General features: G+C 39.3%; 1 protein-coding gene across 1 annotated transcript; it reads left to right on the top strand.

Moving 5' to 3' along the window:
• The first annotated feature begins 291 nt into the window (after window positions 1–291).
• LOC308385783 (receptor-type tyrosine-protein kinase FLT3-like) lies at window positions 292–9,691 on the top strand. The gene is made up of 24 exons (XM_080864918.1): window positions 292–676; window positions 1,286–1,359; window positions 2,991–3,142; window positions 3,221–3,345; window positions 3,456–3,567; window positions 3,784–3,926; window positions 4,140–4,318; window positions 4,479–4,617; window positions 4,699–4,876; window positions 4,992–5,092; window positions 5,197–5,311; window positions 5,390–5,595; window positions 5,688–5,791; window positions 5,874–6,009; window positions 6,646–6,750; window positions 6,831–6,941; window positions 7,094–7,250; window positions 7,355–7,467; window positions 7,600–7,721; window positions 8,017–8,139; window positions 8,232–8,343; window positions 8,431–8,530; window positions 8,747–8,852; window positions 8,951–9,691. The coding sequence occupies exons 1-24, from the start codon at window positions 649–651 to the stop codon at window positions 9,167–9,169; spliced, it is 3,060 nt and encodes a 1,019-aa protein (XP_080721044.1). The 5' UTR covers window positions 292–648; the 3' UTR covers window positions 9,170–9,691.
• The last annotated feature ends 12,042 nt before the right edge of the window (window positions 9,692–21,733 follow it).

Below are 21,733 nucleotides of genomic sequence, written 5' to 3'. Positions count from 1 at the left end.
AGAGAAAGAAAAAAGAAATTACTTCTTATTTTTGGTCTTACTAGATGATGGAACAAATATTTCCCAGCATGCATACAATATCTCTCTTCTCGGGGCGACCGTGGCTCAGGGGGTTGGGAAGCGTATCTGGTTCGATCGCCGGGCTCTCTGTCCTGGTCGTTGTGTCCTTGGGCAAGACACTTTACCCTACTTGCCTACTGGTGTTGGCCAGAGGGGCCGATGGCGCGATATGACAGCCTCGCTTCTGTCAGTCTGCCCCAGGGCAGCTGTGGCTACAACCGTAGCTTGCCTCCACCAGTGTGTGAATGTGAGAGTGAATGAATAGTGGCATTGTAAAGCGCTTTGGGTGCCTTGAAAAGCGCTATATAAATCCAATCCATTATTATTATGTCTCTGTCATGTTGATAACGTAGAAACCAGCCTCTTCAGTTTTTTCTTAATAAAAACACGCAGAAAAAATGATTGTACTTCCATTTTTTTAAATCTCCAACAATAACGAGAAAACAGTAGTTTCTCGCGTGTATATTTTAGGCTCTCAGCGTCATCCAATGGTCTTATACTTCCTCTATTTATAAGGCACATACGGGCGTCTTGTACGCCAGTCTAGCCACAGAGTGAGCATGTAAAGCAGCCAGAAAATACGCATCAATGCCAAGGCACCAAAATATGATTGCGGGTGAGTAAGACTCTTTCAAATCCCTGTTTTGTGGCCTGAATTATTGCCACTGAAGTAGTGCAACTTTTAGCTTCACGTTTATCATTTAACAGTTAGGGTTCAAAAATTAAAAATGGCGTGTTATAAATAAATATTCAGATATAAAATATTGGGTTGACATCAAGATCTAAATTTTCAGTTTGAGGAACTTCAAGGCTCAGCAGCGACTGACAAGTGTTAAGGCTCACATTTGTAGTTCATATAAGGTGACGGTGATGATGATCTCAGGAAGAAAATAAATATCAGAAATAATAGGTAAAAACACGCAAATTACACTTTGTGTGATTTTTATAGTTTAGAAGTGTTTAACATTTCTAGTTTAATATAATAAAAAAAAAAACTCTACTGTGCTATTAATAAATTCACAGGAAACACTTAACACATCAGTTCATTTGTCCTCATGACTGTGTTGCTTTGCGCTTTTTTCAGATTTGCTTATTTGCTTATGCTGTATTTTCTTTAAAATTAAATAATCAATTCCTGTTTCACTTGTTATTTTCCAGTAAATTTCTAATAATTCGGGAAATGTGCATTTGTTTGAACTGAAGTTTTCATTTTCTGTATCTCCAGCTGTTCTGCTGCTGTGTGCTGTTGGGGCACTGTCTGATGATGGGAAGACCCCACCATGTGTGCCCAGTTATGAAGTAAGAGCTGCTTTAACTGGAAAATAATGGGGGAAAACGGCACAATTTAGTAGGTGCTGCACAATTGCTGAACTGACACATAGTAACTGTAAATAATATATGCACAAACCATTAGAATTCCAATATGAAGTAATTGAACTAACTAACTAACTAACTAACTAACTAACTAACTTTTTTGTATAAACAAAAGAAAATATTCTTCAAACTTTGTGTAGCTGTATCTTATTTTCACTAATGACAGTGTCAGTGTTTTATGAGTATGCAAAAACAAAAAAATGCAGAGCAACAAGATGATCTAAAACGTCACAGGGGAAATGGTACTCCTGTTTCATTTCTTGAAATCTGTCACTTTGTCTCATTTCAGTAAAAATCTGAGTCCAAATTTTATTCCATTATAAAAGTAAATGTACATTTTTTTAACCAGTTCATAGTTTAATATTTTCACACATGTAGTTGTGTGAAAAATAAAGTATACCCGCTTTCGTTTCCAAGGTTTTACATGACAGGACAAATTAAAATAATCATTTGACCCTTAGCAGTGACATTATTTGTTTAACAAATACTGAGTCAAATTCAGAAGCTGTGTTTAAAAAATATAATTAGACCCCCAAGATTTAACAGCAATAGCTTTAATAATAGTTTTCTGTGTGAGGTCATCAGTCATTTTTATAGCCCAAATTATTACCCCTACACCACCATGCTTCACAGTTGGTATGAGGTGTTGGTGCTGATATGGTGTGTTTAGTTTTTCATCATATGTGGTGCTGTGCATGACGACCAAACGTCTCCACTTTGGTCTCAACTGCCCAGTGGACATTGTTCCAGAAGTCTTGGTTCAGATGTTCAGATTTGTGCAACTTTGCAAAGCTAAGCTGTGCTGCCATGTTCTTTTTAGAGAGACGAGGGTTTCTTCAGTCTTTTTCTAATTGTATCGTCGTGAACTTTAATAATTAAAATGTTAACTGAAGCCAATAGAGACTGACATGTAGCTCACAAGCTTCTTGCTGATTCTGAGGTTTGCACTGTCTGAATTTGGGGTGAATTTGCTGGGACGTCACTCCTGGCAAGATTGGCAACTGTGTTGACTGTTTTCCACTTGTAAATAGTCTTTCTCGCTGTAGAGTGATGGATTTCAAATGGCCGAGTAACCCTTCCCAGATTGATTGGGAGCAACAATTCCTTCTCTGAGATGATTGTTGATGTTGTTACACTTTCACGCCCCAATTCTCCAGACCAGAAAACCACTGAAACATTTGTTTTATTACAGGTGCTCATGATTACTAAAGATCAGCACTTGGCTGCTACTTACCCTCTTAAATCCTGTGGAAGTAATAAATAGTTACTTTGGTTTTTATACAATTCTTCTCCATTTTTGCTTTATTTTTCTTAAATAACTATATAGTCTAATAATTTATGTGTTTTTATTTTGTCTTAATATGTAAACATAAATAATGTTCATGCTTGGTTTGGTGATTAACAATCTCTCAGCTTTTATTACAACTTCAGACAATTAATTGCTAAATCAACCTTTTTATGTGTTTTTGTAAAGCATTTTTTTAACATCTTGCCATCAGTGATTATTTTATTGCTGCTTAATAAAGGAGGATTAAATGGTGGGTCTTGTTTTTCAGGCAGCATGTTTGACACCAGCTGATTATCAGAATCCATCTGGTCCCATCACCAAAGTTTTGGCTGTGGGTATGAAACTCATCATCTCCCTGGAGTTCCTCGCTGGATCTCCTGTTTGCCACTGGATCAGAGGAGAAGACCGAGTAATGACAGCGTAAGTGACTGTCTGTGTTTCTGTTTGTGTGCTTTATCTTTTTATGTAATTAAACTGAGATGTTTCCTTTAACCTCAGCAGAAATGGGAGTCAGTCCATGGTCACATCACCGCTTTCTGAGACAGATTCAGGGGAGTACACTCTGACGTGTAAATCCAACAATGTCACCATGTTCTCCACGACTGTGATTCTTCATGTAATGAGTGAGTAACAGCTTCTCACCTTCTTTCTTCTATAATACTCACACAATCTCTGTTTGATCATAAATTAGTGATAATAAAAAATGAAGTTAACTGTTTTCTTTGTTGTTTAGAATGTCCAACAAAACCACAGCTGATGCTCGATGGTGTTGACGTGTCAGATACTTCCCCGCTTTTTAAGTGCATCTCTGAGGGTTTCCCCAAACCCACAATCAAATGGTCTGGGTAAGATGTTGTCCTTTACATTTGTATGTAAACTTTAGAATAGCAGCACTTCTTAATGTCTGATTTTAGACTGAATCATTTGGAGAGATGCTTTATTTTGGTGGGTGGTTGGGATAAATGGGTATTAGACAAGCTTTGATAATAATGTTTGTCAAAGACACAGCGCTCTGAAAATATAATTTTACAGCACTAACATTTTTCTCTCTGTTTGACCAGTAACAAGGATGGACAACAGAGTTTAAAGGGAAGCGACAGAAAGACAGAGCACACAATATCAAGCACTGAATATTATAATAGAGGAATGATGTGCTGTGCAACCAATGCTGAAGGACAAGAGTGCTCCCAACTGTATGACTACGGTAACTGGATTTAAATTAATTGATAACAAATTTAATACATCCATAATGAATTTATCCATAAATTATTACAGGAGTTAATTTCAGTAAAATTTGGTTCAAATACTTGAAAAAACAATGTTTACTCAGACATTAACTAACTGATCTCAGAGAAGCAAATGACAAATTCTGCCTGAAAAATATATTTTTGACTTGAGGCCCTGATGTGTGTTTCAGACTTACAGAGCAGCGTAATGAACAAAGATGAGGTTTCTACTGTCACCCTGAGCAAAGGTCAGTCTCTGCTGCTTCGCTGCAGAGTAAAGGGATACAGTCTGACATCACCTGTGTGGGAGAAAGGAGGAAAACACCTCAATGCCAGGACACTGTCACGTAAACCAGAGAAGGAGGAGGAGGTACAGTAATGTCCTGTAATCAGGGAGAGTTTCCTTAAACTTTCTTGTTATGTTTGTCTGAAAACTGACCGACCTTTTTAATATTCCTCAGTCTGAGACAAAAAGTACTTCACTGATAATCATCCTGCAAATGATCATTATTATGGGGTTTTTCTTCCAGATGTGCATTAAAAATGACTCACATTTCGGTGTTCAGATGGCCTACCTGTCCATCAGATCAGTGAGAGAGGAGCACAGCGGCACATACACCTGCACGAGTGCAAATAAAAACTCAAAGTCTGTTCATGTTAATGTCTCAGGTCAGTAGACTTCATTTCATGTCATTATTATTTGAAACTGTTCCCACTGAATAAATCTGGTTTATTCTTGTGTTTCCTCAGATGAAGGTTTCCTCTCTGCACAGCTGGATGAGACCAAGATCATATCAGCTCAGGAGGCATCCAGCACCTGCTTGCAGGCCACTGTTTCCTACCATCCTGTTCTCCAGTACTGTTCCTGGGAGACTCCTGACAAAAACAGGACTAAATGTGTCAGGGAGACATGGGTAACACAGCACAGGTACTTCAATGACGCAAACTGTCATCATGTAGAAGTGTAAAATTATCCATTCATTCACGTTTTTCATGATCAGTGTAATCATGTGATATGAGGACTGTAATGAACTGTTTCTCAGGACTGTGAAGCTTTGTGATCCACTCATATCAGGAGATTATAAGTTACACCTGGAGGCTGGAGGACAAAAGGAAACAAAGATCATATCAGTGTGTGTTGTAGGTGGGTTAATGTAACCTTTGTTACAGTTGTATTATTACTTAAATTTAATTATAATTTATATTTAAAATGTGAGAATGTTTGAGATCATCTGATTTTTGTTCCAGATGAACCAAAGTTCAACTTCTTGTTTAATAAGGATGATGGTACCCTCAACCTTGAGACTGTCAGTCCTGTGCCAGCAAACTATACCTGGATGTTTTGCTCTAAGTCCAATGACAGGTATGATCACCTGCACAGCCGTTCAGCTCAGAGCATTTTAGCTCTGATTATTTAAACTCCTTTTACTTTGTTTCACAGCTGCAGTGAAATTGACTCATCCTGGGATCAGGTCCCAAATGCATTTCAAATAGATTCTGATGTTTCCTGCTATAAGCCGATCAAGAGCTTAGTGAGCAAAGACGTGTTAAAAGGAGACCAATTCAGGTTTTGTCTGACAAACCCAGTTGGCTCCTGGTGCAAAACCCATTACATGATCATCCCACCTACACCTCAGCCCTCTATTGGTAATAACAAGTCTCATGAATATATTTACTGAAAATATTTGATGAAAAAAAAAATCTAAAAGTTGCTCACATTGTTTTGTTTTGTTTTTTAGGTAAGCCACCTGAGAAGAACTCCTTCCTGCTGACAGTATGTGTGGTTCTGGCTCTGGCTTTGACACTCGCCATCATGGTGCTCACGTATTTTGTCAAAAAGAAGGTAAATATAAATAAGGTGTATCAGCATACATATAAATGCAAACACACACAAAGACGTGACACCAAACCTTTTGTGTTTCCAGCAGAAACCTCAATATCAGCCTCAGCTTCAGATGATCCAGATGACTGGACCCAGTGATAATGATTACATCTACATCAACTTCAAGGACTTTGAGTATGACAGGAAATGGGAGTTTCCCAGGGAGAACCTTGAACTGGGTATGAAGTACACCAAGTTACAGGGTTAAATATATGCATCAACACATAAAGGCAATGTAAAGTTTTACACTCAGTCAGTAAGAAGAAGTTTAAAAGAACATTTAAATATATGTAAAATTATTGATTTAGCTGCTAGCAGACCTCCGAAACCAAAGAACAAGAAGCCCTTCAAATGGTAGCAAGACGTACTTGAGGGCTTGCAAAAGACTGAAGCAGAAAAAGAGGAAAAAAGTTCTTCTACATAAATGTGTTATCTGTGAAATATTCAGACTTTCCTCTTTTCATTTTTTTATGAAGAGTTTTACCTTTCTGGGCCTCAAAGTGTTGTCTGAACTCAGCAATACACCACGTTTAAAGAGGAAATGTCTCTTTGCCGGAACTTCTAACCAGATAGATATGTGAAACATATGAAGGGGCCCCAACAGGACACCTCTAAGAGGCCACAACTCTTTGGTTTAATTTTGCAGAACAATCATTTGTCTTTAGTTTTGTTTTGTTTTTTTAATGGCATAAGCTCAATCTAAAAACTAACTTAATGTGAACACTTTTTCCCTCATATTTCATGACAACGTGTTGATAAACGTAGTCAATTTAATATACAAAACAGACTTTTGAGTGTTTTTCTGTCCTCCTCAGGTAAAGAACTGGGCTCTGGAGCTTTTGGCATGGTGGTCCAGGCTACAGCTTATGGCATCAAAAAGCCAGGAGTCTCGCAGAAGGTGGCCGTTAAGATGCTGAAAGGTTGGTATTTGTTTCATGAGAAATGCAGAGCGTTAAAAGGGTTTTACCTAAAAGTGCTAATCTTGTACTTGACTCTGCAGAAAAACACCAGTCTATGGAGAAGGAGGCTTTGATGTCAGAGCTCAAGATGCTAACTCACATCGGACACCATGCCAACATTGTCAACCTGCTCGGTGCATGCACAGACTCTGGTGCGTTTAACGCAGCAGATCACACACATGCACAATAGTCATCAAACTTGGGCTCTTTCAGATGAGACCTACTGCCCTGGTTTCTGATTATTTGATGCTGTATATTAATGTCAAACAGAAGTTTTAAAATAACCTAATTTCCCCTCATCTAGGACCAGTATACCTGATTTTCCAGTACTGCTGCCATGGAGACCTGCTGAATTACTTAAAAAACAACTGTGAACGTTACCACAAGTCTGTCACCGACGCTTTTGACAAAGACCGTTTCAGAAGCCTCTACCACAACCTGCAGCTCAGGAAATGCCCCAGGTGAGACATGTTTCTGTATCAGTGCTGCCTTTTGTTTATTTGTTAAATTATTCTCTGCGAAGTTTGTTTGGCATTACAGTTGTGTTACATTTGTCTTTTCTCAGTGCGCTGGAAGCACCAGTAGATAATTACGTGCCTATGTACACCACTAACACAAGGGGGCAGGAGGACATCGCGCTCCTTACCATCAACTCTGACGACGTGGACAGCTGTGAAGGTGAGAAATGTGATATAAAGCCAGCAGAGCATACACGTTAACATGGTGAAAAAAAACACATTTAAAAAAAGGTGTATGTGTGAACAGAGGTTGACACACTACTGTGAAATTCAGAACACAATTTATCTGCAGACCCAGAGAGCTTTGAAACCTCAGACGAGCAGACGGAAGACCTGGAAGCCCTGACCTTTGATGACCTGCTGAGCTTTGCCTTCCAAGTAGCAAGAGGCATGGAGTTCCTCTCCTCCAAGAATGTAGGCGGCAAACACCAGACAAACATCTGTCACCCAGCCTCTCTGCAGAAACACATTTAGTCTTTTTTGTTCCTCTGTGTTGATGATTAATTTAGACCTATATTGGCAGACCAAACCTGAAACACCTGTGTTAGTTTCTTAGTTCTTTGCATTTTGTCATAATATATCTATATTTAGGAGATTTGGAATTTTATAAACCGCACAGTTCAAGGGGAAATTATTTAAATATAACTAAAATTGCATATCCAAATAAATACACAAAACATATGCTGATGACTTCTCCTTTTGTCTGCAGTGTATCCATCGGGACCTGGCAGCTCGAAATGTCTTAGTGACAAACGGCAGGCAGGTGAAAATCGGTGACTTTGGACTCGCCCGGGACATCGACAACGACTCCAACTACGTCGTGAGAGGAAACGTATGTTGGATGATCCTTTGGTCATTTTATATTATTCACTGACTCTTATGTTAATCCCTGTGGGTGGGTGACTGAGCCCTGCTGTCTCACAGGTGCGTTTGCCAGTAAAGTGGATGGCTCCTGAGAGCATCTTTCAGGGAATGTACACCATGAAGAGCGATGTCTGGGCTTACGGCATTCTGCTCTGGGAGATCTTCTCACTCGGTAACTTTCACAAACATTAACTCATTGTGAGCAGCACATTCAAAAGATAAACAATCAGTTCTAACGTCTCAATGATGTTTGTCGCAGGTGTCACTCCATATCCGGGCATAAAGGTGGATCATATGTTCTATTCAATGATTGAGAGAGGATTTAAGATGGAGTGTCCATACTATGCCAACGAAACTGTGTAAGTCTCATCTTAAATGTTTCATAAATGTACTAGGTTGTTTTAAGAAAACTATTATTTTAGGATTCAAATAAAGACAGAATCACATTAATACATCAGTAAAAGTCAAAAATAATACTCCATTTCTGTTCTGTTTTGAAACTTTAGCTATTCTGGACTTTTAAATATAATTTTTGCTTTTATTAAGTCAGTAGTGTTGTGAATGTTCTTCTGCAGGTACGGGATGATGCATAAGTGTTGGGCCCTGGCTCCTGCTAACCGCCCCTCTTTCTCCAAGTTGGTGTCCTTTCTGTGTGACCTGCTCCTAGACCAAGAGGAGAACGTAGGCCTTAAAGAAAATCTCAATATTTGTGTTAAATTATACTCCAACATATATGTGAATGTAGCAGCGTAATCACTATCAACATTCACTTTTTGCAGCTCTACCAAAACACAATCAATCAGACTTGCAGCGACTACCAGAATGCGTCGACCATCGTTGACATGTCTGCCTTGACCAAAGCAAGTGAAGAAAAGAAAACCCAGGCCACCAATGACTACTGTCAAACCTGCGCCACTGAAGAAAAGAGAGCAGAAACATGTGACGGAGACACTGTGGCAGCTGAGAAGGAGCTTCTGAAACCATCCGATGCAGAGTGATCGCCTTTATACCTTTATTTTTATCCGTATATCCAACAGCTTGCATAACAATACTGATAAAATGGTACTAACCTAAGATTTTAGAGTAGAATGTACTTGCTTTATATTATATTCAAGGATAGCAAGCAGTTTTGTTTTTAAAGTTTTAAAGTTTTTTTTAATTTTGTGCAGTTTTTATTGTGCAGCTACAAAATACAATTAATTATGAAACTAAAATATTCAGAGGAATGTACTTTAGAGATGTAGCTATGGAAAAAAGATTTCTCCATTATGTTTATATGAAGACTCAGGAATTTATTACATGTTGCATATATTTTGTTATACATGGCAATGTAACGTCTATGTTTTTTTGAATGCATTTATACACCAGCAGAGAATGCAAGCATTATATTTTTTGTACACATTTATTTTTTTCATAATAAACTTTCTTTATATATTTTACTGGAACTTTTACACTATATTACATTTTATCTACAACATTTTATCTTCCAGAATTACACCTGCAATAAAATGTACTTTAAATAAAGAAACTAATTTGGCCATGCCTGGTGTTTCCTCGGCTGTTTTATTCGAGTCTTGTCAAAGAAATAACAATCAGAATTTTTTTCATAAGAATTTCACAGGAAAATACTTTTTATATATACAAATTGTATTTTTCTCTTTAATGGTTTTGTGTTATACTAGAGTACAACACATTCAGAGTGAAAACAAACTGTGCCTGACTTTACAAATTAAGATTAGTTGGAAAAACCACTGATCAGGTACTAAAATCTGATGTTCCTAAGCTGTGGTCTGTGTCCCCCAGGACTGTGAGGCCAAGCGCAGCTCCAGTGTCATCATTAAATATGTGATGAGCATGATCATCAGCCTTTTGACAGAATAGTGTTTTTCTTAACAACCTTGCCCTGATTGTAAACAAGACTGAGGAGCTGACTGTGGGTTTCAGGGTGAATAGGGAAGAGCATGCCCGTTTTTACATCAACTGAGCTCCAGTGGAGCAGGTCAGCGAGTTTAAGAGCCCCAGCTTTCTGAGGTCCTTGCATAGCAGCTCCATTCAAAGTATCCTGCTGTATCATCAGGTTTGGAAGCTGCGCTGTAGAGGAATGCAACGCTCATCAGAGAGTTTACTTATTTATTTATTTATTTGCTCTTTTGCCAGACATATGCACTTTTATTTTCGAATTTTACACGTATCTAAAACATGGTATCTTATTTTGTGGAGCTCTGTAACAAAAGTTTTTTCAGACACTTTTTACTTTTTAAAATCTGTAATGTTACAATAAAGCTGAATGTGAATCCTCAAGCACAGCAGCTATAGACAGGAGTCCACTGCTCAAAGCACCACTACGTGGAAGACACAAACATGGAGGTTTGTGTTGCCACAGCGCCACCTTGGGGAATTTCAGGAAATCCAAAAGTTAACCAGGAGATGTAATTCCAAAAATATATACCACCTTATTCACTTTAAAGATGACAAGTCAGGATGAATTTCAGTTAAAGTTTAAAATATTTGTAAGTGTTTCATATAATGCTAAAGGTCGAAGCTGCTGCCTGTGATGACAGGGGATAAAGGCGAAGCGAGCAGATCCTGACAGACTCATCACAAAGGGAAGGATATGCTGGCTCAGCCCATCGCTCCTACGCAGCAAAACAAAGGAATAAATCAATCATAAAATCACAGTAGAACAAATGAATAATGACTCCTAGTCAAGATGATCTTGGCCTAACAGACACTATAAAATTCAATAGAATTTGCAAAAGGATCAGATTCTTCTGATTACAAACAAAGAAAACACATACAGGAACATCAGTCACACACATGGAAAACATCTGGGTTCACAAAAGAGAAGAAAAAAAAAGAAAATAATTTTTAATAATTATATTATATTTTTTAAATTATTATATTATATTATATTATATTATATTATATTATATTATATTATATTATATTATATTATATTATATTATAAGCATATAAATCTCAGTGTATTTTACTGTATGTAGTAACCATTTGTGCATCGTATAATATTTTTGGCTTTTTAAACACTATTTTTCTTATTTATTGTGCTGTTGTAACCAGTGAGTTTCCACAGTGTGGGATTGAATGAAATGTCTTTTTATTGAATGTTCTAACTTTAAATGTGTGGGTATCCCAAGTGTGCAAGCAGGTCTGAAGAGAAGCTCTTAGTGAAACCATCAACTCAGTATCAACAAACCATAAACCCATCACTCAAAATGAGCCTTGCCCCACATTAAAAGGCAGACCATAAAAGTGACTCTAGCATGAAGAGCGACTCATTCATTCAGTTTATTTTTAAATAAATAATTATGTTACCTCAGAAAGATCCTCCTGATTGAGGATTCCTATGGAAAGTGAAACAGTGTAGTTTCCATTTACGACAGAGAGGCACACTGGGATAATTTCCCATCTTTTGCAGATCATTTAATCATTTAATTTGGAAATGGCACAGTCAGTGTTACTCAGATGTGTACAATATGACCTTGAGTATGTTTTGTTTTGCTTTGTGGCCAGCTAGTTCTATCAGGATCTTTTAAGCTGATTAACTAGATTACATTTTTTTTCTTTCAGACTCTGTCTTGTAATCAAACATTTATTTCTAAGATTAAGCTGTAAGTAATTACTTGTATTTTCCTTTGTGGTGTTCACTGTGAGTGTGTGAAGATGGAAATAAAGATGTAAAAGAATTCTGCATGAAAGTTCACCTTTTCAGTGCTGCATCTTCAACTGGATGTGCTAACTACGTCTTAAATCATCTTGCTAAGGAGAGTGAGAGTGTGTCCTCCAGGCTCACAATTCATTATGAGAGACTTCTATGTTGATGACGCTGTCACAAGCATAGCAGATGTGGATGAAGCTGTTCAGCTTGCAAAAGAAGCCCAAAAGTTCTGTGCTATGGGTTTACTGTGACTAAGCAAAGTTGTGCATAGTCGTAGTGCTTGAGCGTAAAACCATCTGAGCGTGCAACTGAACCAAAGGCTCTTGATCTCATCTTTAATGATCCATCACTGTGAAGAGCCTTAAGAACCCACTTGGACATTGAATCAGACAGTTTCAGTTTCTATACAGTTTCAGGATCAACCAGAAACCCGACGTGGCATACTCTCCACAGCTGCCTCTCTTCATGAATCATTAGGGCTTGTTGCTCCTTTCCTGCTAACTGGGAAGAGGGTGTTTCAAGAAATTGTAGGCATTTCACAGGCTGGGATGTCCCACTCATCAGTTAACCTCAACCAGTCTGAAGATGCTGGAAGAGTGATCTGGCATTTGGAGAAAATCACATGCCTCACTGCTATGTATCAACTGACTTTGGAAAGATCAAATGGTTATGGCCAGTGTTAATATTTGAGACACGTGAATGAAAATGGATCTCTTAATTGTGATCTGGTCGTGTCAAAGTCCACTGGAGCTACATTCAAGGCTGTGACAATCCCCAGGTTAGAGCTGACTGCTGCTGTTGTGTCCATCGCAGCAAGCACTGCTCTAAAGGAAGAACGTGGAATTTCAGGGATTGATTAATATTTCTGTACAGACTCCAAGGTTGTACTAGGGTACAGCAACAACAAACCATGTCGTTTTCACATATTTGTATTGAATAGGATTCAGAAAACTCATCTCAGTACAACTACTCAGCAAAGGTGATATGTCTCCACTAACAAGAATCCTGCAGACCTTGCTTCCGGAGGTTCAAGTGCAAGCAAGCTTCTCACATAAAACTGGTTTACTGGACCCAAGTTCCTATGGGAGAAAACAGTGCCTCCACCTGCAGAGGTAATCCCAGAAATCTCACTTGGGTGACCTGAAGTTAAAAAGGTTCAAACACTAAATGTGCAGACTGCACATTTCTGTCTCTCTCATCCAGATCAGATTAACTTCATTATGAATGCTCTCCATTCAAGCCATGTAGGAGGTGTGTGGGAGAGACAGATCAGAACAGGAAGGAATGTACTTCGGTCCAATCTTCCACCCTCACGTGAAAGATTGGATGATGCCAGTGTCTATTGTGGACAGTCGTCTACTCACTGTGGATAGCCTAAATGATGCAGATGGTCCTGAACCACTTACTCCCAATCACATACCATGAAACCATGAAACACACTTAGTCTTACCACCTGGAATCCAACACCATCAGAGAGGACATTCAATTCAATTTTATTTATATTGCGCCAAATCACAACAACAGTCGCCTCAAGGCGTTTTATATTGGACAGTAGATCATACAATAATAGATACAGAGTAAAACCCAACAATCATATGACCCCCTATGAGCAAGCACTTTGGCGACAGTGGGAAGGAAAAACTCCCTTTTAAGAGGAAGAAACCTCCGGCAGAACCAGGCTCAGGGAGGGGCGGGGCCATCTGCTGCGACCGGTTGGGGTGAGGGAAGGAAAACAGGATAAAGACATCCTATGGAAGAGAGACAGAGATTGATAACAGATATGAGTCAATGCAGAGAGGTCTATTAGCACATAATGAGTGAGAAAGGTGACTGGAAAGGAAAAACTCAATGCATCATGGGAATCCCCGAGCAGCCTACGTCTATTGCAGCATAACTAAGGGAGGATTCAGGGTCACCTGGTCCAGCCCTAACGACATGCTTTACCAAAAAGGAAAGTTTTAAGCCTAATCTTAAAAGTAGAGATAGTGTCTGTCTCCCAAATCCAAACTGGAAGCTGGTTCCACAGAAGAGGGGCCTGAAAACTGAAGGCTCACATGCATAGTTCTAAGAGGTGGTGTCACATTCAGTAGCAGAGCAATTCTGGCCCTGCTGGAGGAGAATATCTCTCTATTATTGCAACTAGACAATGCTGGCGTGTTTCTAGAAGTGATCTGAAAGCTGGTCACAGAGTCATCAAAAGGGGAGATGATCTTTCACGGACTGAGTGGAGATTAGCCATAGTTGTAGAAACGGTGGCTGATTAAGATGGACTTGTGAGGAAAGTTAAGATTCGTCTTGTGGAACAGAAAATGAGAAAGGAGGGACAACATTCTGGCAAGCTGAAGACTGATCTTGCTCTTAGAGGCTGTTTAACGCAATGACTATAGTTTTTACTGTATGAAGACTTTATGTGTGGACTTTATCTGCATAAATAATTCTATTTCCAGTGTGTAAAAAGCCTTGTGGTTAAAGGTCATTTTGTGTTTAAAATCATTAGTGTTATATATCTCTTTTTTGTTAGAACACTTGTGATTTGGTGGGAGTGTAAATGACCTTTGAATGCTCAGACTTTTTTGAGTAATACTTCACATATATTTGTTTTAATAAAAAAATATTGTGTTTACTATATGGTTAACATGATGTTTTTATATTCAAACATTTGGGAATTAAGTCTCCTGCCTGGCATGTCTGGACACCATCATGGTGATTAACCTATTTAATCTCCTCGGGGTTAAATTCCCCTGTAGGTGGCGCTGTGGCAGCAACAAATTTTCCCTTCGGTATGCGAGAATGAAAATTTGGAGGCAGAGAAACATGACTGCAGGTAAGTCAGAGTATTTAAATGTTCCTCAGAATTGATGGTAATCACAGACTTGCAATCAAGATTTTCATAGTTGGTCGGAGCTAAATGTTGAGTTATGAAGCATTTTGTCAATAACACTCAGCTGTCCTTCAGAAATGCAGTCTAAGAACCTGAGATAGGCCTATTGTGACGAACTGATTTGTGTTCTTCATTCTTCATACAATGTCATTGTTTGTTTTGAATTTTTAGTTTAACATTAAAATACACCATAATGACTATTGTGCGTACTTATGACTGAGAAGAGCAATTTTGTCATAATGATGCATTTTTTTTCCTTTATGTGGTTTTTCCCACTGATGTTTATATATTTATTTAGATGTTTCAATAATAGTTTCAACTATTACAAGATTATTAACTACAAGAAAGAACTGCAAACAATTACCAACTAAAGATTCAGTTTTCTGTCTCTCCAGCTGTTTTGCTGCTGTGTGCTGTTGGAGCGCTCTGCTCTGATGATGTGAAGACTCCAGTCTGTGTATCCAGTCATGAGGTAAGAGCTGTTTTAACTAAACACTGAATTGTTTGATAAGCCCCTGTTGAACAGTCAAACTGATACAGTATGGCATTGATCTAGAGATCTTTCCACCAGTGATTATTTCACTGTTCCTTAATGAAGGAAGGTTAAATGTTGGCTCTGGTTTTTCAGGCAGTATGTTTGCTACCAGCTGATTATCTGAATCCGTCCCATCAGCAAAGAGTTGGCTGTGGGTAAGAAACTCATCATCTCCCTGGAGTTCCTCTCTGGATCTCCTGTCTGTTAATGGATCAGAGGAGAAGACCGAGTAATGACAGCATAAGTGACCGTCTGTGTTTCTTTGTGTGCTTTTATCTTTATACACTGATAAAAGCTATTTTGGAGAGAGGTATATATAATCTATGCAAATCATATAAAATTTACTCTATTATTGCACTCAGCCAAGGAATTATAAAGTAATGGGTTTATTATACCCTTTTCTTAAGAGTAACAACATTACATTAAAAAATGCAGTAAAATATACCCCCAAACCGTGAGTCTTATGTTCCTAATTTGCCATGCGCCAGACCGCGCTTTTTGACTGAGCGGGACTGCAAGAAAATTCTGGGGGGGGGTTTTCGGCTTCCATCGAACCCGATCGAACCACAGAAGTGAAGGTAAGCTATTTACACAGGGTGAATAATATATAATAGCGCATACAAATGGTAATTTTTGAAGTGATGAGCTATTACACTTTACTTGCATTGCTTAGGTCTGTGTAATGCACCATTACTTGAAATGAAACTTTTAATCTGTTGCTGTCTGTTAACTGTCTAGACAACTGCTGGTAAGTTGCAATGAAATGTGTTCGTGGTGCGGTTTTTATCAGTCAGCATGCATGACCAGTCCCGGACTGGTAATCGGAACACTGAGGTCGTGTCCAAATTCATGGGCTGAATCCTCCTGAGGACCCGGCCTTCGTGGGCTATGTGGGCCGGGTCCTCAGAAGGTCGGGTAGGCCGGATGTAAACCTACGTTTAACCTGAGTAGCGAAAGACAGCAGTGATCTGAAAATGATGTGCCGGGAGTTGTGCCGTTCTCGGCGGCTCTAGTGACCCTCGAGCTCCCGGCTAGCTATCGAGCTGGTGGGTAACAGACGTCTCCGAAAACCTCGAAGCACTTTTGCAAATATGCGATATCTTGATAAACCGAGCAGATATTTGAAGTTTACACACCCTCATTCTCGGCTGAAAATATGTTAAAAGTTTATTATATGACCCAGAAAGAATAATAAGAGTAATTTTAAAACTTAGTAGTGGCCGCCATTGCCGGAAACTGGAGTTTGGCTGGGCCGCGCTATGAATTCTGGGATATGGTGGGCCATGAGGGACACACCCGACCCATCCTTCAAATTCGGGGAAAAGGAGGACACATTGGTCAGCCTTCGGCGCGACGCTGTGACGTAATCGGTCTACAAATGCGTCCCGGGAGGATGCAGCCCATGAATTTGGACGCCCCCAATAATTACAATCGCGGTCTTTGCAAACTACTTTCCTGCCTTGATGGAAAAGAAAATGGACGTCAGACGATTTTTAATTATTATTTTTTTTGAGAAAGGAGAGCGGCAATCCTTAAGTTGTGGTGGCTCTGCTTCTGGGTAAACACATAAAGCAGGTAAACAAACTTAAATCCGGTATGTCTTTGAGATTCTATGAACACTGGTAAATGGACTGATTCTTATGTAGCGCTTTTCTACTCTCCCGGAGTACTCAAAGCGCTCTATACAACATGCCTCATTGCCATCAAACACGACTGTTGGGCAGATTATTCCCAACAGTCGTGTTTTAAAACTCTTAAAAAACAGCTGTTGCATCCGTCTGCTTCTCCCCATTGATCTTCACTGTAGCTCATCATCCCGGAGAGCTCACTGAAAGCTTTCTCCCAGCTGTAACTGGCGGCTTTGTTTTAGCAGCACCAGAACTTTCTGAAAAAGCTCTGAAGCATGTTTGCTTGTATTTAAAAATGTGCGCAGCAGTAGTCGATTGTTCTGTCATGCAGATACCGCTTTGCTCCCGTATCTGCTTCATAATCCGCTCAGCTGTTCGCACTGCGGGGAAACACTGGGACACAGCAGCATCATGAACTCCAGCTGTAGGGAGATTTTTCAGCAGCAAAACGAATAAAGCCAACGCGAAACGATCAGTAAAAAACAAAGACTGCTCTGAGAGTTTGAATTATTAACTGTATTTATTGATGTGTGGTTAAAGAGTATCTTACTCATCAGTAAGTAGGGGCAGGTCCTGCCTTCCTCACCTCTGATTGGATAGTGAAAGAAATCTCCGTCCCGGGTCATCCGTGGATCGGGTTTCCTCCGAGGCGTGGGCACATATAAGCAGAGTTTTGTCTTTACCCTATAAGATTCAAAATTATTCAAAGTAACACTCAGGTATGCCGTTCAGCAGGTTAGTTACGACGTCGGGAGTAGCTTGGGAGAACAAGGAAACACAGACTGCTTCAGGTTGCTTTCCCAAAATCAACTCAAAGGTTTATTCATCAGACAACAGTTTATATAGAGGAAAAAGGTTCGTGTGTCAGCAGATTCTCAGTTCAAACCGGTACAGACCAAATAAGGAAGCGTCTTCCTGCCCTCTGAGCAAAGAAGTATCCTTTGTATAGTTTATCAGTTCAGCTACAATTTATGATTATCCCAGCAAAATACACTCCTAGACATAGAATACAGAGTTCTTTCATTAGTGAATTCTGAAACAAACCACCTGGCCTTTAACAAGCTCTTTTCTAGGAGATAAAGAAGGGAGGATGGGAATAAGGAAGTGATCTCTGTGGTATTTTCGACCTTGGTACCAGCCTGTGATTCTTACACATTAATTCTTGGGTCACAGAGAAAGAGAAAAACAACTAGTAAATGGGCCTTATTGAGTAACAGTTTTCCTGTATAATATCACTATAAAACAATATCCTGTAAATGCTACCATGGTATCAAAATATCACAACAGATAGAAAGTCTCTCCTACTTACTTATGATTAAGATACTCGCTCACGGGGCGGGACAAGTGTGTCTGAGAGAGGGAGGGCGTCTCATGGGACCATCAGTGTTTCCAACGGTCTCTGACAGAAAGTAGCTGAAGTTCCCCATGGTGTCATACCAAAATAAAAGCGGGGGGGGGGGGGGGGGGGGGGGGGGTAAAGCTCTCAGCCTGAAATGTTGTCCCAGTCCAGGCCTGTGCATGATTGTCTGACTGCTTGTTTTAAGTTTAAAAATTAGTCAATGCTAGCTTTTTCTAAAATATTGAAATGGCAGATGTTAAAAAATAAAACAAAGTACTACTGTATCCCACTAGTATGTGTGAAAATACCCACTGTTGCTGCACCTGCGTTTAGTTTTGTGGGATCAAGTAAAATATTTTTAAATTGATTTATTATTGTATTGGGTAGTGTCAGAACATCAGTGCTTGATAATTGTTTTCATAATCATACGTCCCCAATTATTCAGCGGGCCACATATAGCAACCTGGTTCTTTTAAACACCTGGGGTCCAAATTAATTTTGAATATTATATGTCTGCGCTATAATTAGGAGCAATACGGCATGTTCTGTGAAGCATATTACATCTATGAATATGATCTATGCAGTTAATTCCATGAAGCATGCATATTAATCTATGCAATTGCAAATGCCTTTATTTTAGTGAGGTAAGTACACAATCTGTTATTTCTGCATAACAGACCCTTGTTAAAATCCAGTGGCACCAAGGTATCATACAATAAAATAATGTGATTAATACATAAGTAAAAGAAATTCCTATACATGCCCCTTCCTGATTTCTTATGTTTTAACATGTTTGTTACACTTACATGTTTCCAAATGTTGACACAGATGTTCAGAGTAAATACAGATTGTAGTTTTTTAAATGATGATTTCATTTAGTTTGGGGAAACAGCTCTCCAACTTTACCTCATGTAGAAAAAGTCATTTCCTTCTAAACCTAATAAGTGGTTTTGTCATCTAGCAAGAACTGCAATCAAGCATTTGCAATAACTAATAAAAAAAGCACTTGGGACAATTGTGTTGGTGACAGCTTTTGTTATAATATCAATAATATTTCTGGGATACTGTTACATGTTTGCATAGACTTTTGTGGAATATGGAGACACTCCTGGCATTATATGAGCAAAGTGAGACTCATTTTTTAGGGTTGGTGGAGATGAGTGTGAAGATCCAAACAATCCCTGTCAGTGATGGAGAAGCTTTGATGAAAATATTTGGTAAAAAGTTCACCAGCATGAAGGAAATGAAGTTTCAAACTTTCCTTAGGAGGAGCCCAGCACGCCTGCTTAAAGAAAAGTAAGTGTGGCGATGTGGATGCTTGCAGCGACTGCTGTATAGAGGCCATCCTGCTACACATGAAACACATCAGAGTCATAATTGTTATTTTAGTCACGTCTTTGTTTATTATCCTTATTGTTTTATTTGGGACTGTTTGCAGACATCTCAGAGAGAGGAGACACCAGCATCTGAACAGAGACTCAAACCAGCAACCTGCAGCTCCCTGCTTGGCTGCTCCAGTTTTCTCCTCACTCATGTTGCCCACCAGTGATTTCTAGCTGCCCACCCACACAGCAGGCTAGAATATGCGCTGAGCCTCAGCACCCAGTACTTGGACATGTTTTCTTTATTAAATAATGAACCAGACCCCAAAAAGTAAACAGCTGTTATTGCTAGGCAACGGGAGCAGCATTTGGCGATGCAGCACCTGACATTCCTGACCATGTGGGCGGAGCATGCATGGAATGGAATGTTTAGTAGAACTGTGCAACACAAGCACTTAGTTACAGCATTGTTCATTGTATCCAGACACAGCTAGAGACACATCTACAGCAGCATCTCTGTGCAGGACAAACGACAGTTGACGAAGAAAACATCAAAAACTTCACTCCTCTACAATACGTTGGTTTATTTGTTTAAAAGGCCAAAATGAATCGAGGGAGAATGAGAAGAGGATCGGCGAGTGCTTCACCATACAATACAGTACAGCTGATTAACCTGCAAGAGGAATTTCAAATGATACAGGCTGAAAATGTCAAATTAAAAGAAGAGGCAGAAAAATCAAGAGGAGAAGCTAAAAATTCAAAGTTTGAAACTGAAGTAGTATTGCAGGAATTACTGCATGTGGGTCTCAAACTTAAAGGAGAGAAAATGGGAAAACAACAGGCAGAAAACGAGACTGAAAACATGAAGAAAGAACTGTTGGAAGCTCAAAAAGCATTGGAGGAAGAGAAAACCACAGCACAAGAAGCCAAAAATAAATATCAAACTGCAAAGAAGGAGGCAGGAAATGTGATTCAGGAATTACAGGAGGTGCGGGAAGCTTTTGAAGAGGGAAAAAGGAAAATGCAGTTGGCAACACAAGAAGCTGCAAATGTAATGGCTGAAGCTGAAACACTAAGGAAGGAATTACTGCATGTAAAGCACCAACTTGAAGAGGAGAAAAAACGTAAACACGAGGCAGAAAATGAGATTGAAAATATGAAGAAAGAATTGTTGGAAGCTCAAAAAGTGTTGGAGGAAGAGAAAATTAAAATACAGGAAGCAAAGAAAGAAATGGAAGATACAAAGAGTTACACTCAAAACATGAAGAAGGAACTGATGAAAGTGCAAGAAGAACTTGCAGAAGAGAAAATTGAGGTGAAGGCATTCAAGAAAGAAATGACCGGCTCTGCGGTGACCAGGAAAGACTGCAAAGACGCACTTAAAGAAATACGAAAGCACAAAAAGGAAGCTAAAGAGCTCCTCAAACAGAAAGTGAAACTGGCCAAACAGCAGCTGAAAGAAAAATTTAAAGATGCCGAGGAGCAGCTCAACAAAACCTTAAAAGAACAGAAGGCAAAAGAAAAGCAAGCCGAGGACAGGAGGGGATTCTGGAGCAGACTGCTGAGAAAGAGCTGATCCAGCAGCATCGAGTTTGAGGAGATCAATAGTTTCTTCCTCCTCTCTCCACCTTTCTTTCACCCCATCCTTCTTCTTGGGACGTTTGTTTCTAATCTAAATACATGTACTGAAATACACAAATAAAATTGCCATAACTTGACCTCATGTTGCCTGCTTCTTTTCTTGTGTGTCTGTGGATGTAAAACAGTAACACACTTTCTGCTCTGTGTCTTTAATTGTAAATAAATGCAATATGCTTTCATTTTAAAATGCAGTGCAAAAAACTTCTGCTCTAAATCTTTTTTTTTAGCAAAAAGCTTTTTTTTTGCCTGTTGTGGAAGTTTTCCATTTAAATAAAGCCTGCAGACGAGCGGTGAGCGGTAGCTAACATTCCGCATGACCGCGGGACAGACGGTCAGCAGAGTCTCCCTGAGCCTAGCATGGCTCTCAGTTAAATACCTTCTCCAGGAACAAAAGGCAGTACACAGCTGTTTCACACCTTAAGGTTCACACTCCCTTGCTACCTCCCAGAGTCCTCGAAGACACAAAAGACTCTTCCTGTGGAGTTGTCTGCTTCCCCCAACTTCCTTACTAGACAACCACCATTTGTCTTACTGTATGAG

Source organism: Rhamphochromis sp. 'chilingali' (genome assembly GCF_963969265.1).
Source record: "Rhamphochromis sp. 'chilingali' genome assembly, chromosome: 18".
Taxonomy (NCBI): Eukaryota; Metazoa; Chordata; class Actinopteri; order Cichliformes; family Cichlidae; genus Rhamphochromis; species Rhamphochromis sp. 'chilingali'.
Note: the sequence above shows the minus strand (reverse complement) of the source record. Positions and strands in the feature narration are given on the sequence as shown.